Source organism: Gopherus evgoodei, chromosome 13 (assembly GCF_007399415.2).
Source record: "Gopherus evgoodei ecotype Sinaloan lineage chromosome 13, rGopEvg1_v1.p, whole genome shotgun sequence".
NCBI classification, from domain to species: Eukaryota; Metazoa; Chordata; order Testudines; family Testudinidae; genus Gopherus; species Gopherus evgoodei.
The window spans coordinates 8,334,888-8,354,433 of record NC_044334.1 but is presented as its reverse complement, the minus strand read 5'-3'; the positions used below and the strand labels follow the sequence as shown (position 1 = coordinate 8,354,433).

At 37.5% G+C, this 19,546-nt stretch overlaps 1 protein-coding gene across 1 annotated transcript in view; it reads right to left on the bottom strand.

Moving 5' to 3' along the window:
- LOC115661053 (V-type proton ATPase 116 kDa subunit a-like) overlaps positions 1-19,546 on the bottom strand; it is a 52,949-nt gene that overhangs the window by 8,947 nt on the left and 24,456 nt on the right. Inside the window, exons 20-30 of the mRNA XM_030583181.1 lie at positions 17,252-17,330; positions 15,181-15,278; positions 12,537-12,674; positions 11,913-12,013; positions 10,878-11,004; positions 9,917-9,999; positions 8,513-8,606; positions 6,790-7,002; positions 5,906-6,056; positions 4,838-4,977; positions 2,204-2,361 (exon numbers count right to left, since the gene is read on the bottom strand). Coding sequence (XP_030439041.1) covers positions 2,204-2,361; positions 4,838-4,977; positions 5,906-6,056; positions 6,790-7,002; positions 8,513-8,606; positions 9,917-9,999; positions 10,878-11,004; positions 11,913-12,013; positions 12,537-12,674; positions 15,181-15,278; positions 17,252-17,330 — 1,382 coding nt within the window. The remainder of the gene's footprint in view (positions 1-2,203; positions 2,362-4,837; positions 4,978-5,905; positions 6,057-6,789; positions 7,003-8,512; positions 8,607-9,916; positions 10,000-10,877; positions 11,005-11,912; positions 12,014-12,536; positions 12,675-15,180; positions 15,279-17,251; positions 17,331-19,546) is intronic.

Below are 19,546 nucleotides of genomic sequence, written 5' to 3'. Positions count from 1 at the left end.
CCGTCAACATATTAAACTGTTCCCAGGTAAATTAAGTACTGATGATAGTTGCCAGAATGGCAACCCCTGAAAATGCTTTTCTATTTATTCACAGAACAGATGCAATATGTGCAGTGTCAGCATAAGCTCCCTCATACAATGTAGATCAACTCTGACCAGAAAGGACATCACTATAGGTGAGACATATGTAGTTCAATAACCATTCAGTTCTTGGCTTCTGTTGAAACTGTCAACAAAGCAGCTGGTTGTGGTGGTGGTTGTTTAATATGGCTAAATGTGCCCAAGAAATTTGGCTGAAGCTACCAATTTATTTCACATAACCCTCCAAACAGATATCACACAGCAACAACTTATGATCACTCTCAACCTGAGTGGACTCATACTGGTGATCTAGACAGGAAAGATTCCAGATTTCATTTCAAATCCCATGGCCATCCGAAGAGGAGAAGACCACAATGATTGTGGCCATATTAGCCTAACCAGTCTCATAGCACTGAAAGACCCTGCTAGCATAAGGTACTTGACAACTCTGTCATTACCGGGCAACTTGACTGCAGTGACAGTTCTAATACCATGTGAGTTTGAAGACTACAAGAGCTGAAGAGTTCAAACTCCATTTTATCTTAAGCATTTCATTTTTCCCTTTTTCGGTTTTGACAACAAGGAGACGTCCCTGTTTGGTTTTTTTTCTATTTTAAGTGTGTAAATGTGTGCTGAGTCTATTTATGAATATTAGTACTTTATGAATATTTATTAGAATTTTATAACTATTAACCACATGGTGAGGTGCCGAATAACCCTCAAGACTATAGTTACCCTAGATATTCTGCTTTGTAAAAAAAAATCAGAGCCTGCGTGCACTCTTAATTTTGGTAACAGCATTTACAAACTGCCATCTATAATTCTTGCTTATCAAAAGTTGCTAACTATTGCATATTAGAAGAGTGATGTTGAAGTCTGTGTTCAGAAAGGAAACAGAGCAACCACTGTTGAAGTCTAAAGAAGAAATTCCAATTTACTTTGAGGACATGGCTTAAAAGTAACAGTAATTTGGCTTTGATAATCAAAATATTCAACCTGCTAAACTGACTGCACTGCCATGGGCAAAATCTTAATTGGGCTTTATAAGGACTTGTCTACATTACCTGCTGGATTGATGGGCAGCAATCGATCCAGTGGAGGTCAATTTATCGTGTCTAGTCTAGACATAATAAATCGACCGCCGAGCACTCTCCTGTCAACGCTGGTACTCCACCAGGGCGAGAGGCCCAGGCAGAGTCGGAGTTGACAGGAGAGCGTCAGCTGCTAATTTACCGCAGTGAAGACACCGCAGTAAGTAGATGTAAGTACATCGACTTCAGCTACATTATTCACATAGCTGAAGTTGTGTAACTTAGATCGATTCCCTCCCCCCGCAGTGTTTGTCAATTTTTTTCTTTGACCCTATTTTGATCTTAATTTGATCATTGTATTGTTTAATCCTTAGTTTAATAGAGTGTGTAATAGTGTAGCCTTAGTTATGTTTTTGTTGGTTTTAATTTTGTTTGCTTATTGCTTTTAAGAAAATTTTATAAAAAGTATACCAAGTCATATTTCTTTCAATAAACAACCAAGCCAGAACCACTAAAAATCCTAGTGGATCATCTGACCCAAAAGGAGTGTAATCAGCTCCCCACTAAATTACTCTTTGGTTCTTACTGCTGTTTTGTTACTCTGGGGTTACTCATAAATGTTGCGCTGCTCTCATTGGTACAGATGCATGTATTTAAGACAATAGGCATTGATGTATTTTTTCTGAAGGGAAAGAGACCAGTCTCCCAGTAGTTACATAAATTTTGCAAAGAAAGAAAGAAGTGGGATTGGTCAAGAAACATTTTCCAGGAGGGTCATCAACTTGAATGCAGTATAAAATACTGAAATGATCCCAAATGACTAGAATTATTGTTTATACTGCACCATAATTGCGCATGGTGCTTTCCAGACAAAATAATGTCTCTCTGCCCCCAAATAATTTCTCACGTACTGCTGTTCAAAATAAGCGCATTTTACTCCTTTGGGAAGGATTTGGAACCTCTTAATAACAACATTTTATGAAGGAATTAATACAGTCTATTTAAAAAGGCAAAACAGAAGGGAATTAAGAGTCTTTTCTAAACATTGTATATTTGTTTTAATGGTATAGTAAACAAAGCATACTACTCACCGCCAGATATTTTGTTCAAACATTGCAGAAATTTTCCATCCAGAACCAAATATATTTAATGACTTTGAAAAACAGTCATTATAAATCAAGCCAGTGTATACAGAAAATAGACCCATCAACAAAATTATGTATCTCCCTTCAAAGAACATTTTCATGATCTGTAAGTATTGAAGTACAGCACTGTTAGCGGGAGCTGTGGACTTTCATTATCTGCACATTTCCAACAGAAGCACATGATCACATTAAAGTTACTATAAGTTAAAAATCCATATGAACAATTATTACAGGGTATAAAGAAAACTAAGACAAAACCAGGAGGAAAAAAAATAAGACAATCTAGACTGAAGACATTGTTTTATAAATTAGTGCCTCTCTTTAAAGATACAAACTGTGTATCTCATCTTTCATACCTTTAATATCACATGATAGATTTACAAGAGTTTTGTCACTATCACTACCGAAGATTTTTACAACAAATGTAGTCTGAAAGTCACATTTGTGCTTTAAACTAAACATGTATATTTGAGGAACCTATATAGACTCATACATAGATTCTACATAGACTCACAGAATAGAAACCTAGACCTTCTCTCTGTCCTGGAGTCATAATATACCACCAAATACTCTACTAAGAGCTTAGTTTATTGCTATGACCATTTTTTCAAAATGCTAATGTGTTCATTTTTTGTGGCTGTCATTCATTTAATATCACCCTAGAGGGTCTTGCAGGCCATATCAAGTCCATCCCTTACCCTGAACTAAGTCTGTCTCTGACAAGGCATGCACTCTCCATACACAAAAAAAGTGAGTCAACACTATACATGCAAATTGGCTTCATATTTTTTAGGATAATCTTTTTTTTTAAATTAGATTTCAAGTTGACAATCTCTTTAAAACTATCCTGTAGCAAGTTTCATTTATGAGTAATGAAAATTTACAAAAACAATGGAAGAAATTAGCATTTAAAGTTTTCATTCTGCCCTCAAGTCAGCCCATTGTGACTAGGTGCTCCAGCACACATTGAGCAAAAATCAGCGCAACTGAAAGTGACTGCAATTCCACTAAAGACAATGAACTTTTGCACAAGTATAGCAGAGCAGAATTTGACCCATAATATGCTATTTAAAATTTCATAACATTCTACTATGGCTCAGTGAATTAGAGATATAGCAGCAGTCTTTAATTCACAATTTGATTGGCTCAGCTCTTGTCATAAGAACAGCCATACTGGGTGACACCAATGGTCCACTGAGCCCAGTATCCTCTTCCAACAGTGGCCAATGCCAAGTGCTTCAGAGGGAACAAACAGAACAGGCTATCATCAAGCAATCCACCCCGTTGTCCACTCCCAGCTTCTGGCAAACAGAGGCTAGAGACAGAGGATGATGTTGCATGCCTGACCATCCTGGCTAATAGCCATTGATGGACCATTCCTCCATGAAATTATCTAGTCCTCTTTTGAACTCTGTCAGAGTTTTGGCCTTCACATAGCCTGGCAACGAATTCCACAGATTGGCTGTGCGTTGTGTGAAGTAGTACTTCCTTTTGTTAATTTTAAACCTGCCTGCCATTGGTTTCATTGGGTATCCCCTAGTTCTTGTGTTATGTGAAGAAGTACATAACACTGCCTAATTCACTTTCTTCACATTAGTCAAGATTTTATAGACCTCTATCATATCTCCTCTCAGTTGTCTCTTTTCTAAACTGAAAAGTCACAGTCTTTAATCTCACCTCATAAGGAAGCTATTCCATACCTCTAATCCTTTTTGTTGCCCTTCTCTGTACCTTTTCCAATTCTAATACACCTCTACCCTGATATAATGAGGCCTGATAATGGCTCCTAACATTGTTAGATTTTTTGACAGCTGCTGCACATTCAGCGGATGTTTTCAGAGAACTATCCACAGTGACTCCAAGATCTCTTTTTTGAATAGTAAATGCCAATTTAGTTCCAATCATTTTGTACATATAGTTGAGATTATGTTTTCCAGTGTGCATTCCTTTGCATTTATCAACACTGAATTTCATCTGCCATTTTGTTGCCCAGTCACGCAATTTTGTGAGATCCCTTTGTATCTCTTTGCAATCTGCTTTAGACTTGACTATCTTGATTAATTTTGTACTGTCTGTAAATTTTGGCACCAGTTTACCCCTTTTTCCAGATTATTTATGAATATATCGAACAGTACTGGTCCCAGTACAGACCCCTGGGAGACCGCTCTATTTATCTCTCCATTCTGAAAACTGACCATTTATTCCTAGCCTGCAAATTAAAATGTTTTTATTATTTATTTATATTCCATGTAAATAATTATATTTTGAAAAGATATCATATGCCTCTAGAAGGGGATTACCACAACATGCAAGCTAGGAAATCCCAAGACTAATGATCACTACTGCCATCAGTACCACTACAAATTTTTAGGAGGTGGTAAACTGTCCTCTTGTAGCTAGTTTCTGTCCAAGTTTCCTTATCCATCTGGACCAGAGTGAATAAGTAGCCTTATCAACCAAAATTAGTATCTTATATATGCACAAAGAACAAAGTTTTCAGAAAAACAATAAATTGTCCTCTTAAAATTATCTAAATACTGTTTTGTTTGGGATGCGGGGGGGTGGAGGTGGGAAGCTTACCTCATCTTGTGATCGAGTTAGTCGAGGGTGGTTTTCATAAAGTACCATCAAGAGGGCAAAGATAAACATTAGAAGACCATGTCCAAAGTCTCCAAACATAACAGCAAATAAGAAGGGGAAGGTGATGATGGTGTAGAGGGCTGGAAAAAAATAAAATAAAGCTGCACAACAGACTCGAGTCAACTGCAACCATATTTATTGTGATATCACAATTATCTGAATTTTGCCTAATACAGTTATACTACATTAATAGAGAGGCAGTTACATTCTCTAATGTAATCCTAAAAATGATACGATGGAGTTCTATTTTTATCATCTCACAGTCACTCCATATCAAGTTTGTTGAGTTTACATATTCAAAGATGCTCGAGCTCCCAGCCCTGCACACTTAAACTGGGTTGGTTCTGGCTCATGCAGGACCACACTAATGAGGATTCTGCAATTGGAAATTAGTTAACAATTCTGATTATAATGATGCATGAGCAAGAAGAGAACCCAGCTCTTTCCCCCATTGTTGCATTGACTCTATACTGCTAACACGAGTAAAAAAATAAAGATTTATTTTTATCCGTAAAGCTAAAAGAATCTTATCCTCATTGTCATGCCAGAGATGGCTGCAGCAATGCATGCATAGACTCTGTATAGTTATTAAAGTACTTTGGGATCCTTCTGGATGACCGGCTCCATATTTGTGTAAGATCAATACCATAACTAAGGTTTCCCATTTTCATGATTATCTTTTCTTTCCAATTCTTCTCTCACAAAAGCAAACAAAATCACCAAGACTATGGGTGGAGATACCATAATTAGCTATTGCCATCTTTTGAGATGCTAAGAGAAAACATTGGAAATCAGATCCTTCCTTGTTCCTCAAAGCACTATTTGCATTCTTGATAAAATACTGAAAATTAAAACTGGCCATTAACAATGGAACATAGAAGTCCCCATTTCCCCCTTTACTAAGGGCTTGATTCAGCTAGATACTTAAGTACATGCCCTTTTACTGCTGGGAGAAACGAATAAAAAATTAATGCAGTGCAAGATTTCATCAACTGTCAGTGGACAAACCTGGATTAACTTCTCTGTAGTTCCCAACTCCATAAGCATCAACAATGTTTTGGAACCCTGAAGTGAATTTATTGGTACGTATTAAAGTTGGAGGCGTTTCTGTTGTTGGTATCGTGTTCATGAATGAAGAGATTGCAGCTCCGCTCTTTCTCTAGTTATAAAATGAAATGTGACAAAAAATAAATTATATTAAATCATACTGGACATGTACTTTGCTAACCCAGAAAAGAAATTATTTTGATTTTGACAATGTCCACTGAAACAGAAATTGTAAGGTACTTATCTTCAGAACAGAAACTTACTCTCTTATATCTGAGGTACACTGCAGTTTGAGTAACTTTCAAATCTGCAACAATCTTCTCAAGTGCACTAAGTCTAACACAGGCCTCTCTTTGGACTAGAAATATCTACAATGACCATTTTATACTTAAATCTTTTTGAAGAAAACAAATAGTTACAAAATATGAAATTAGATAAGTAATAGATACTTATGAAACAAAGTCAAGATTTGCTATTGCAAATAGTCTAATTTACTGTAACGCCAAGCTTATTCTGACAAAGCTAATTTTATCATTTTTATAATAGGGCCAAATTAGTGCCTTCTAGGGTGATTTCACATGGCCTTGTGAGCCAACTCATTCCTTGAGCCCAATCCTGCAGTTCATACGCTCAAAAAAACTCCCACTGATACCAACAGAGGTTCTACCCAATTACAGTGTTGGAGAGGGCCCATAAGGGCCCTTTAACCTCTGTAGGGAGTTACCTATGTCCAGCTATTTTCCCTCTCAAGAAACATTGTTTTATTTATTTCCTTATCTTTATTTTTGGCTCAAAACATTCCAAGTTTTGAATTTGTGTGCACACAATCATATAAAATGACTTACTGATCCTTCCTCGAGTGCTCGACGCAAGTTTGGCAGATCAGCTACTGGGCACCAAACCTCAGCAATTAAACATTTATTTGTGACATCAAAACTGCACTGGTTTAGTACATGATGAATGGCTTTCATCTTCTTCACTTGGATAACCCAGGTATAAATGGATTCTGATGCTTTACATAATACTTGTCGTAAGTAATCCTCAGTTTTATGCAGCACCTTTGTCAAAGGAAAAATTAGTGGTAATTGAAAATGTAGATGAAAGTTTGACTACAGGAGGAGCACCGAAACTTTGCTCAACTATGGATCATATTGTTAACTTGCTAGGAGCCCCAAGGACAGACCTAACCTACATAAAGTGGAAGGAATTGCAGCTGCCTTGATTTTAATACAGAGATACAGACCACAGAGACTATAGTTCTTACCGAATAATGTGCCATTCTTGATACAAGCAATCCATCACTTGGATCAAGATGCAGCACTGTATGGTGGAACGTGTCATCTGCACAAGTCACATTTATCTAAAAGAGGTGACCAGCTGCAAGTCACAATGGAATTGCTGCTGAAAGTGGTAGTTAATATTATTATGGCTGCCCTTGAACTACAATAAACAGAACGGACAAGATTAAGGTAAATCTGCATGGGTGGGACATTGGTACCCATGTGAAACTTCAGTGAAGTTAGCAGAGCACCAGACTGGCATAACAGTAAGATCGGATAAAGCAGAATACATTAGTGGAGTCTAAGTTTTATTTCCTCAGCCTCCTCGTGCTGAACATTCTGAAAATGAAGCCCAATTTACAGAAGCTCATGCAAGGCCTTGGAAAAAGTGTTATTTTTCTTTTTCAAGCATGACAACATCAACTCAGTCTTTCACAGTACTACGGAAAGCTAGCTATTTTGCAAAAAAAGAGAGAAGAGAGCCTGAAGAAAGGCTTCATCACTGACCTTTTCTTTACTCCCTTTAACACATCAAAATAAATATGTCACAATGTAATTAATAAATAAAAACTACTCATTACAAAAGAATTAAAAGATAAAGGAAGGTTTCTGAAAAGGTAGGTTTAAATCTTGAAGTATATTTGTCATATTTTTAGTCAGAGTCTAGTATTTAAATAGTATTTAAAGTTTGGCAAAGCACTCTGGATATATGCAATTTGCTATCAAACATTTATCAACCATCGAAGCACAGTACAACATTAACTAATTTAATCTCTAACATCCTGTGATAGTACATAAGTATTAACATCTCGATTTTACAGAAAGGGAATTAGATGAAGTGGTTAAGTTTCCTGCCAAACGACACTGCCAGTGCAAGATCATAGATAGGAATTTAGGAATCCCTGGCTCACAATCCTGTGCTCTAACAACTAGCCCATGTTTCTCCTTCTAGAACCTTGTTACCATCATTGTCCTTTTTTTTTTAAATAAGGTGTTTACGCAGGTCAGCTCAACTCAGGTACAATATCTAGTTTTGAACCAGGTCATGCTTTTCAAGTGACTTGCTCCTGTCTCATAGTCCTTTGTTCTGACTGCTTTACCACACAACTACTACATATCTAAAAACCTCCAGTACCTTTTACCAACAAAAGTTTGGGAACTTGAAAAAAAAAGTACACAGCATCAAGTTATAGATGTATCAACAAAATTAATACTGCAACTATGGGCTAAGTGGTTATCTATGCTCCAGTATCTTCAATGAAAAAGTTAGTAGTTACTTTTTACTCACAACATGAAGATCCTGAATGCGAACGTTTAGTCCTTCAAGAACATCTCTGCGCTCCTCACTGGTATTGGGATAGGGGTATACATGGCAATGATAGCTGAAAGGAAAAAAATACAGACGCCTGATAAACATCCAAGCACTTGAAAAAGATCGGTAAGGTGAAGATCAGCCTTTATGGGTGTGAGTCATACCTCACCAAGACAACACATGAAAAATATTGAGAAGCCATAGACAGGTGATGAATTGGGTTGCTGTACTCACCACCTTTCCCTTTCACAGATCTTGGATCTATATTGGGTCACAAGAAGTTTGGTCTCAGTCCCCATGTGCACTACAACACATCACCACATAATGTGGCATGATTGGCAGTCACTGCCCAGAAGAGGGTCAGGACTAGAGAAGGACACTGCAGGTAAGGGCTAAGGATTGTTGTGGTTCTGGATCACCCTGCATAGAACTTTGACATGCCATTGTTGTTACTCCCTCCCTCATTCTCAGAATTCACTCCATTCAACTATCCAAATCACCTGAATATTTTCATTAATTTCAGACAATTCACTCAATCTATTTTATTGATGGTTTTAAAACAGCTCTCTGTATTTTTGATTTAATCATAGTCTAGTAGATCGTACTCCCAGTCCGGTGAACTGAGATCTAAGTTCTCTTCAGAGCTCTACCTCACACCATGTATGACCTTGGTCAAATCACTAAACCTCTCCGTGCTTCTGTTTCCATTTTACAGATGGGGAAACTAATGTGCTTATCCCTCCCTTGTAAAGTTCTTCAAGAACTACAAATGAAAAAGCATTAGGTATTATTTGTTCCCCTTCTATTGTTATTTGGCCTACTTAAAGGCAGAGATAGATACTGAACCAAAGTACTGCCAGTGAATGGTTTTAAAACTAAAACAGGAAACTTCAAAATTAGTCAAAAGACTGCTGCTTACATTTAACAAAGAAAAAAATAAACAGGACTTGTGAAAACACTAAACAGTATACAATTTGACCCATTAAAGGCCTAATTCAAATCCCACTGAAGTCAATGGAAAGACTGGCATTTGACCTTAATGGAAGGTGACTGGCTCTAAGTCCTTTAGTCAAAATTCAAATAGGAAACAATAGAAATGTTAGCATATATCCAGTTGATAAGGTCACCCTTTAGTTGCATACTTAAACTAAATACTTGAATAGGGATCTTAGATAGAAGGATTTGGGCATTTCTTTATATATTACATAATTATAAAACTAGATTACAATTGGAAAAATAACAAGCAGAAATAATGAAAACTAAATCTTCAAAAATGTCCTGTGAAATCCGCATACCCAAGTAATGAAATAGTCACCATAAGCAAAAAGTAAACAACATTATTCAATATTCAGTAAAAATGAAATTAGTTTTATTTCTCACCAGTCACATATCTTCTTAACCTTCTGGCCAATCTGTTCACCCCAAAACGATATTAAAAACACGAACCATTTTCTGATTTCACCCTAAAGATAAACAAACACATGGATGTTGTTCATTTTAATTATGATTTGTAATTCCACCACAATTTGACAATATTTGGTTGCCAGTTACTCTTATTGGTTGAAAAGGCAAAATTTTACAAAATTTCTGAAGCAAAATAATGAATTTTGATAACAGGAGAAACACTATTAGCAGCATAAAATTCACATACTCTTAAAAGAGACCTAAAAAGGAAAATGTGTTAGTGCCTTTTTTTAATTCATGTTGGATTAACACACACCTTTTGGGAGGGGATAAAAGAGAAATCAATTTTTTTCTACTCTTCTTCTTATTCACCTTTGTAATATCTGTAGTACAAGAAAAGCTCACCCTTTAAGAATTATAGTGTTACAAATTAGATCCATAACAATATTTTCAATAGAGAAAACAGTACAGCAGTGTGAAACAGTCTTAACTTGCCTAGAATCTTTTAATGTTTAAAGTTTAGAAAAAACAATCTTTGCAGATGATCAAACATTCCTTTATTATTGTAATAGCAGATAAAATGACTATATAATATTTAAAGTACTGTACGTGACTGGTTAATAAATACCTAAGTAGTCATTAATGCCATGTACCTTACTCAAGATATCCTGCCATAAAACCCTCACCATTTCACAATGAGACTCCACATATGTCAAGCTGAACTACAGAAACTGCTGATTCTTACTCCTGCAGTGATAACAGGATCAGAACCAACATCTGGTTTGGGGTTTTTTTAAATTCACAAGGATATTGAAAACTCATTAACATTCCCTTTTTATCTATTGCTGGACAACTTATAACCCTTCCCCTGAGAATAATCTTATCTAATTGTATGATGAGTAAACATAATGAAATGGTAGCTATGATGTTTACTCACTGTATCTGGATCTTCCAGACATTCATCCAGCTCTGCATAAGTAAGAATGGTATATCCTTTGCAGACTCTCCATAGCATTTTTTCAAATGCTTCAATTTTTGCTTGGTGAACTAAACCAGATATAAATCTATATAAAAACAGACATGTTATAAGAGTAAACCAAAGCCCACAGGAAAAGTCAAAACTTAATACAGCTTCTCTAAGACCTCTAATTATAACAGTTTAGCATCAGAATTTTTACAGAACAAAATGTCATACCAAACAAATGCTGACCAATTTTCTTTTATTTCCACTCTACAATGTATAATACGCAAGCTTATGCCCAAATAAATTTGTTAGTCTTTAAGGTGCCACAAGGATTCCTCGTTGTTTTTACTGATACAGACTAACACAGCAACCTCTCTGAAACCAATACGCAAACAGTACATTCTACATCGGGAAGAAAAATGTAGAGTACTGGTCTGAGCACACATCTCTGAATCAACAAATTCCCTCTGTAGCCAGGTGCAAATTACTCAATTGTTCTGCACCTCATAGATTTTCCATTTGCAAAATGTGGTATTACCTACTTCACAGAGGAGAGGTGAGGATTTGTGTTGTATATCACTTTGAAAATATGTATGTGTTAAGTATTAAATATGTTATTATCTTTACAGCTTTCATGTTGTCATTACTAGTTCATTAAAATCCTACCTTGGGATAAAAAAGGCACCACACTAGATCATTACATTCTATTATTATAAGCATACATTGTGTGTAATACAAATGTTTTATCAGTTTAATGAAGATTTTTGGTAGTATTTTGGGGGCAATCCTGCTGCTATTAAGTTGATGTCAAAATCTGGCCCGGTAAGTCTAAGACACAGCTAATATAAATTGGCATTGCTCACTTGAAGTAAATGGAGCTACACCAATTTACACCAGCAGAGGATCTGGCCCAATATTTAGAGTAGTTTTACAACAGTGCATCAAGGCTTGATCTGCCACACTTGACCAATAAGAAGACTTCTGTTCACATATCCTATCGTTACCTACCCTAGCTTGGCACCCAGTCTATGCATACAAGTGTAGTCCACCAAAGGGTCATTTTCTAAAGATGGGAATTCCTCATAATTGGCATGTAAACAGGATTCATACTGAGAAACAAAAGATACAGATACTTTCAGGAAGTTCAATATTTTAGTCACTTTGATATCGTAAAACCAGCTAAAAATTCAATGAAAAAATGTCCCATAGAGGATTTCAGACAAGAGGTTTCAGGATCTCAGGTGAAGGGCCTTTTGTTAGCATTCAAAAATACTGTTGCAAAGATTCTACGATAGTATTGTAACCGCAACTCATGTATATAAAAAGTCAAGTCATTTCTTCATCCAATTTCTACTAGGTTGCAATAAAAGCATTTAAATGACTGGATTCTTAGATGGTTAATTCTTAAGCGTAGGACTGCCTTTTCATTGTGTATGAGTATACAGAGCCTGGCACAATGGGTTCACAATCCCTGACTGGGATCTACAGGAGCTACACAATAGCAAAAATAATAAAGGACAAGACACTGCATCTTGTTGTAAAGACTGCCAAGTTATATAATTACTAATATTATATTTATAAGACAAAATTTTACATGAAAATACAATCTTCCCTATGTAGTATACACAGTACCTCAACGGGTCTTTTGACAAAGGCTTGTGTGATCCGCAACATGTATGTATACTCTGTCAATTCAAGCAAGTTTTTCTTCAACTTTTCTTTGTTTTTAGTCACCTCCCTCAATTCTGTCTCGAGCTTCTGCAACTGTTCCTAAAAAATGGAAAAAGACACTGTATCCCTTTCCTTCTCCACTGAAAGTTGGGGATTGTTGTTTCTAATTATTTAATGCTTTTTACCAAACATGATTATTTAAATATATATTTTCAGTCTGGTCAAATTAAACAATATACGCATCTAAAATAAGGAATGTTTGACCATTTATTCTGATAATAAACACAGTCTATTTTTTACAACTTGTTCTAGAATTGACATTTTGGCAGGCCATTTAATTCATAAGTAAAGGCAAAGGAAACATTCAAAAAATTATTTGCTATCAGTTATATATTTTAAATTAAGTAAGAGCTACAATAAATCTTGTAATCTAAATCATCTGTGAAAAATGCCTATTAGTACATTTGGCAGAAGATGATAAGATACTGAAATCAGAATAATTTTCAGCAGAGATGGAAGTTATTTAAATCCTCAAAGAAGAAAGCTATTTTCAGTTGCAGAATAAATACAAAGACATGTCCTTTATTTTCCTTCCTTTTTCTCCCACATTCACTATCCATCTGTTTCCAACTTGTTTTCCAACCACTCTTTTGTTTTCATATTACATAGTCTGGGGCTCCTTTTGAAAAAAGTGTCTAATGTTATACTCAGATCCTGTAAATACACCCATGCATAACTTTATTCATGAGTATTCCCATCAAAATCAATGGGACTAACAAAGTGAGTAACATTACACACATGCTTAAATGTTTACAGGATCAGGGCCTTTGTCACTGGAGTCAAGGCCAGCCCTAGACCAAATGGCACCACAGATGAGGCGTGTCTTCAGCTCCCCCCCTCCCCCATTTCTTAAACTTTTGAATACCTTATTTTTTATTGCAGTTTTAGACTATTTCACTACTTTGTCTCACAATTTGCATGCATGATTTATCCTGGTCATATATGACGCTGACAACAAAAACAGTACCCCAAGCCCAGCACCCAAGGCAGCCTCCTGCCCCTAAATCCAGCCCTGACTGGAGTTACACCGGAAAATCTGACCAGCTATCTTTTTCTAGCCCAGGATCTCTTTTGTTTTGTTTTATCTATACAAAGTACTGAATGCTTTCAATTCCCAGATTTCTCAATGCAAACTCTGCATGTTTAGATGCTTGCAGAGTCCTAGTTCAATCCCTACTTATCTTGCAAGGAAAGATAAAACAATCTCATATTTTACTAGCTTTTTTCAGAAAAAGATCTAACATCTATATTCACACAATAAGAAATTTTTAAAACTTGATTAGTTTGCCTCACTGATGCAATAGATTCCCAATTTTTTAATTATTAAGCACTAAGGTTTGGATCCTTCAGTCTGCCTACACCACTTTGCATTGTGTAAGCTTGATACCCCCCTGGCATCAGTACCATAAATTAGGGCTGCCTCTGTGCATCCTTAGCTTGTACCAGAGCTGGACAGCTCTTAATCAGAATTAGGTCCTAAAAGCTTTTACAGTATGAATGACTGACTTTTGAATGAGACTATGAAACATATACCAGAGGTGGTCAAACTGCAGCTCACAAGCTGCGTGCAGCTCTTTTACAGTTAAGTGTGGTTCACAGAGCCCTTTGCCCCTCCCCTCATTCTCTGCCTACCAGACTTGGGGAGGGAGGAGCTCAGGGCTTCTGCCCTGCAGGGGGATGGCAGAGCTTCAGTCCCATGGGGCGCGTCTGTGGGGGCTTGGGGCTTCAGCCCCAGCAGGCGCCTCCAGTGGGACTGACACCTCGGGCCCCAACAGGCTTGCCCCGCTCTCAAGCTTCTGAAGATTTTTGTATGTGGCTTGAAAGGCCAGTAAGTTTGGCCTCCCCTGACATTCAACTCATCTCTGCATTTTACAAACAATTGTTTCTACCAAGATACTGTAAATAGAAATCAGTTCAACAGCATCTAAACAAAACAGCTGCCTGCTTTCTGTGCATTCAGTGCCTGCTCAGCTTTCACATTCAGAACTGCCACTGACCACCACTGGAGTTATATATGCTAGAGGACTGCAATATTGGGTATATTCTCAAAGTGACTTACAAGACTAAAAGATTATAGTCACAGTACTTAACAATTTGTTTGGGAATCCTGACAAGCCAGGTAAACCAGCATACTCAGTGTGTCAAAACAAGAGATGCAAACAAGCTCTGAGTTAAAAAGACAAAAAATTAAGAGTTAACTTTAGCTCTGCCACAGAAAAGCCCACATCAATACCACATCTTCACTCCAGTCTCTAGTATATCACTGACTGAAAAAGAAAAAGCCACAGAAGGGAAAGCTTGAGCGGAAAGTAAAGAAATATTTTTTTCTAAGTTATGCCAATCTGAGAGCAGCATTAAGCACAGAACTGTTAGGTTAAAAACAACTAAAGGTCAAATACCAAAAGGCGCTGAGCACCTGCAGCATTCGGTTTAGTAAAGGTGAACAGCAAATTCTCAGGATTTGTTCCAAAATGAAGGAAATCAAAATTCAGTTCCAAGATCCAATCATACCTTTTCATTTCTGTAAAATTATTTAAAGAGTTACCTGGATTTCTAACATGTGTTTAAGATGAGGGGCAGCAGGAGCAGTATCTCCTTCAGGAAGAGGAATATCAGCTTTCTTAATTTCTTGAACTAGAAATCCTGGAGTAAGAACAGAAAAAGGATTGGAAAAAGAATTGTATTATGCAACATTTTTCAAAACATATTGCCTAGATAACTTACTTAAAGGTCGAAAATTGACTGAACACCCCCTGAAAGGTACAGAGTACCCTGTCAGCAGCATTGAAGGTGCTAAGGATATTGCAAAATCAGGCTCTAGAGACCTTATCTTTTTCTGATTCTGATATAGTCTTTCGAGCTATTGAGCACTAAGAACCTTTAAAAGGGATACAAGGTGATGGAGCTATTTGTGGGGGAGGGGGAAGGTCATTTAAAATACAAGGCATATTTTTAAGTATTTGTGGAATTATATATCTTCAGCCATTAAGTCTTTGCAGAAAAATGTCAGTCACAAGGACCTTGAGAAACTTTTAACATTTCATGATACCTCTTCAGGAGACTCCCTTCCCCTAATCATGCCTTCTGCAAAAACTGATGTCCTGCTCACTGACCCATGTGTGCAGTGAAGATCCTTCAAAGTAGGTGGGGCAAGGGTAGCCTTGACAATAAATGCAAAACATGCAGAGCAATGGAAGAGTTGAGACAGCTACAAAAAGAATGTGGGTTTTACATGACCTAAACAAACAGCTCATAAGAGGTTAGCAAAAACATTTCCATAAAGAGAATTCATGATATTTTTCCAACAACATATGGAAGCAAGCTGAAACTCAATTTAAAAAACCAAGTTACCACTAATCCACTAGCACGTGAACGTAATTATGGGCACAGAAGGCTATTTTTCAGGAGTGCTTCAAAGTTCAATAGCTGAAGGTCACCTTGTGCACTAATATACTTAATTCCTAAGGAATTCATTCTAGAGAGAAAGTTCCGTTTTCCTAACCAGAATATTAAACACAATTTATGTTGAAACAGTTGCAGTAATTTACCAGCAACAGGGTTTAGCAACTCTTCTACCACCCCAGGTATTTTATTAAAAATATTTACAGCTGGCCCTCAGTCTCTGGTGGCTTGTGTACACTTAAAATGCTGTAGCACTTCATAGAAGACACTGCATACCCTGACGAGAGATAAACAGACATCACTAAACCAGGGCCGGCACTTGCATTTAGGCGGCTTAGGCAATCACCTAGGGCACCAGCATTATTAGGGGGCAGCATTTTGCCAGAGGGGGTGGCAGGCGGCTCCAGTGGACCTGCCACAGTCGTGTCTGCGGAGGGTCCGCTGGTCCTGGGCGGCTCCGGTGGACCTCTCGCAGGCATGGCTGTGGTAGCTCCACCGGAGACGCAGGAGCAGCGCACGGGGCGGTGAAATGGCTGTGCGCCTAGGGCGCGAGAAACCCTGGTGCCAGTCCTGCACTAAACTCATTTTACAGCTGGAGAAATGGAGGCACAGAGAGGTTAAATGACTTGCCCAAGATAACACAAAGTGTCAACAGCAAAATAAGGCCTGGTCAACACCTAAAAATTAGATTGGCTAGCTATGTCACTCAGGCCAGTAAAAAAATTTACACCCTGAGCAACATACGTAGGTTGACCTAACCCCCCAGTGTAGATGTAGCTAGGTCAATAGAAGAACTCTTCTGTTGATCTCTCAGAGGGGTGGATTAACTACACCAATGGAAAAAACCCTTCTGCCAATGGAGGAAGCATCTACTACGATACTACAATGGCACAGTTGCAGCACAGTAGCTGTCATCGTAGCAACTGTAGCATAGACTCAGTTTAAGAAACATCTATTTGTTTTCACTCTCAGTACAGTGACCAATTCCCTGACCCCATTCTGATTCCCAAATTTCTAACCATCATAGACGCTACAGAATATATAAAAGGAAGTCTCAGATTTCGAAGTGCTCAGATTCTGTTGTGATCAGCATAATAAAAGAACACAGATAAATAAGATCTCTAATGTAGCTGTACTCTGATAATTAAAGTTTACATAAAGACAATATCTTAAGAGATTAGTCTGAGAAAGAAAAATATTAAAACAAAGCTTACCAAGTATCCTTTCCATTTCTTCACACTTCTTCACTTCACTCACAAATTTTCTCTGAAATACACTTACACTGGGGTTGAGCTGAGGGTGAAGGAGGAAAAATAATCATTAAATATTTATCACAACTGTAATTCTGCCAAACACAACTGGTTCATCGACTTTAGAACCCCAATATTACAAACACTTGTGCTCAACAATTTTGCAAACATGAACAATCCAAATGCACTCAACGAAACTAATACCATGTGTAAGAGTTTGCAGGATCAGGGCCCATGAATGCCAACCAGCACTTTCATTTGAAGTCTGTTGTTGTGATACTAAAACTGAATTAGAACCACGGAAGGTAATTCCTCCCAGCAGATGCTCCTCTTCATTTAGGAAGATGTAAAAGGATTTCAAACAACAAAATTCAATTAAAACAGATCAAAACCTTCTGCCTCTTTTTTGGCAGACTGTAGAAATAATTACATCCAATAGAGAAACCATTCCAATTTTTATTTATTTTTTAATTTAGGGCCCTATGACTCCAAATTAAAGAGAGAATTAGGATTCAACCCTTCACTCACTGCAGTGAATGGGAGTTTTGTCACTGAACTTCAGTAGAATCTGAAAGTGAATTCAAGTACAAAAACTTCATTTTACTACAAAGCTACTCTCCCAATGTTGTAAGTTGTATGTGCAGTGTTCATGAATGTGTATTCAACTTTAGGGCTGGAATTATTATCATGGTTTTTGTATTATTGGCTTGAAAATATGTATGTATAGTATTTTCTTTTTCTCTGCAGCACTAAAAATTAAGGGCCTGACAATAATACCCTTAATCATGCAAGCAGTCCTTTCAGGATTGACTTCAAATGGTACTACTCACAAAAACAAGAGTTTCAGAATCATACTCTAAAATGGTGTTTCGATGACAGAACACAATAATAATTATTATAAATAATTTTCTTCCTATCTACCATATTTACTTTCCAGTTTCCCTTCAGAAGTTACATCTAATTAAAAAATCTGAAAGGCAGTTGGAAAAAAAAATTCTGAAGTTTCAGCCATTAAGCAAAGATCACCCAGATAATCACAACAAATCAGACAAACAACAAAACAAAATTTACTATTGACCACCTCTATTTTACATTAGGTAGGGACTTGGTTTCACCTGCTGAAGGAAATTCTGCCTATGCCTCCAGAAACAGGTATGCTTTAAAACTGGCAGAAAAAGACCATCTGCAATACTGATGTGATCAGAAAATGAACTCTGCATCTTTTTTAAACAGTTTAGATGCTTCCACTGGCCTACCACTTGGATGTGCATTCATAATAATTGAGACCATATACTCCAAGACTGAAGTTCAAGGGGTTCCAAGTGGATGTGAGGGTTCACCCACCTAGATCTGATTACAAAATCAAGGCCTAAATGACCTCCAGGCCAGGGTTAGGAAAAAATCTCCCCTGGATGTGTTGACACAGACTTTGAAAGGTTTGAGGCATTCCTTTGCTGACCTTCCCTTAGAATTAAATGGGTGTTTCCCATACAGCCACTTTAAAGCAACTATGGGATGAGGAGAGGCATTGGTGGTCCTCACCAATCTAGGTAGTTTTGCCATATGCACAAATTTTCCTTCCAGTGGCAGGGAAATGGAGTGAATTATCTAATCAGTCTTCTCCATCTCTAATTTATGATCTGCCTCAGGAGATTATGGAGCTACTACAGACAGTTAAAGAGGAAATTTATCTGCCAGTGTGTGTTGAAATTTCAATGATTAGTTACACCATAAGGGGATCTTTGAGTTGCCACCCAACCCAACATCTCTGGGACTATTCCAATTTTCCAAGCATTATCCCACCTCTTGGAAGCCCATTACACTAACATTTTATAACGTTCTAACTTGCTGACTCAGGGGTGTGAAAAATTACCCCTCTGAGCGCAACAAGTCTGAGCACTTTAAAGCGCTAATGTAGACAGGCTCTCAGTGCTCAGAGCTATTCCCCTCGTGGACGTGGATTATCAGGAGCACTGGGAGAGAGCTCGGGCGCGACCACACTCGCACTTCAAAGCACTGCCCCAGGAGCGTTCCCATAGCAATGCTTTGAAGTTTCTAGCGTAGACATACCCTATGTTGCATGACATTAACAGATAACAATATCTATTTAGAGGCCCATCATCACATCACAATATGGTTGTCTCTCCTCACAGCAAAAGCATAAAATAAATGTCAGCTGCCCCTCAGTCTCTGGTGGCTTGTGTATACTTAAAATGCTGTAGCACTTCATAGAAGACACCAAATACCATGATGAGAGGG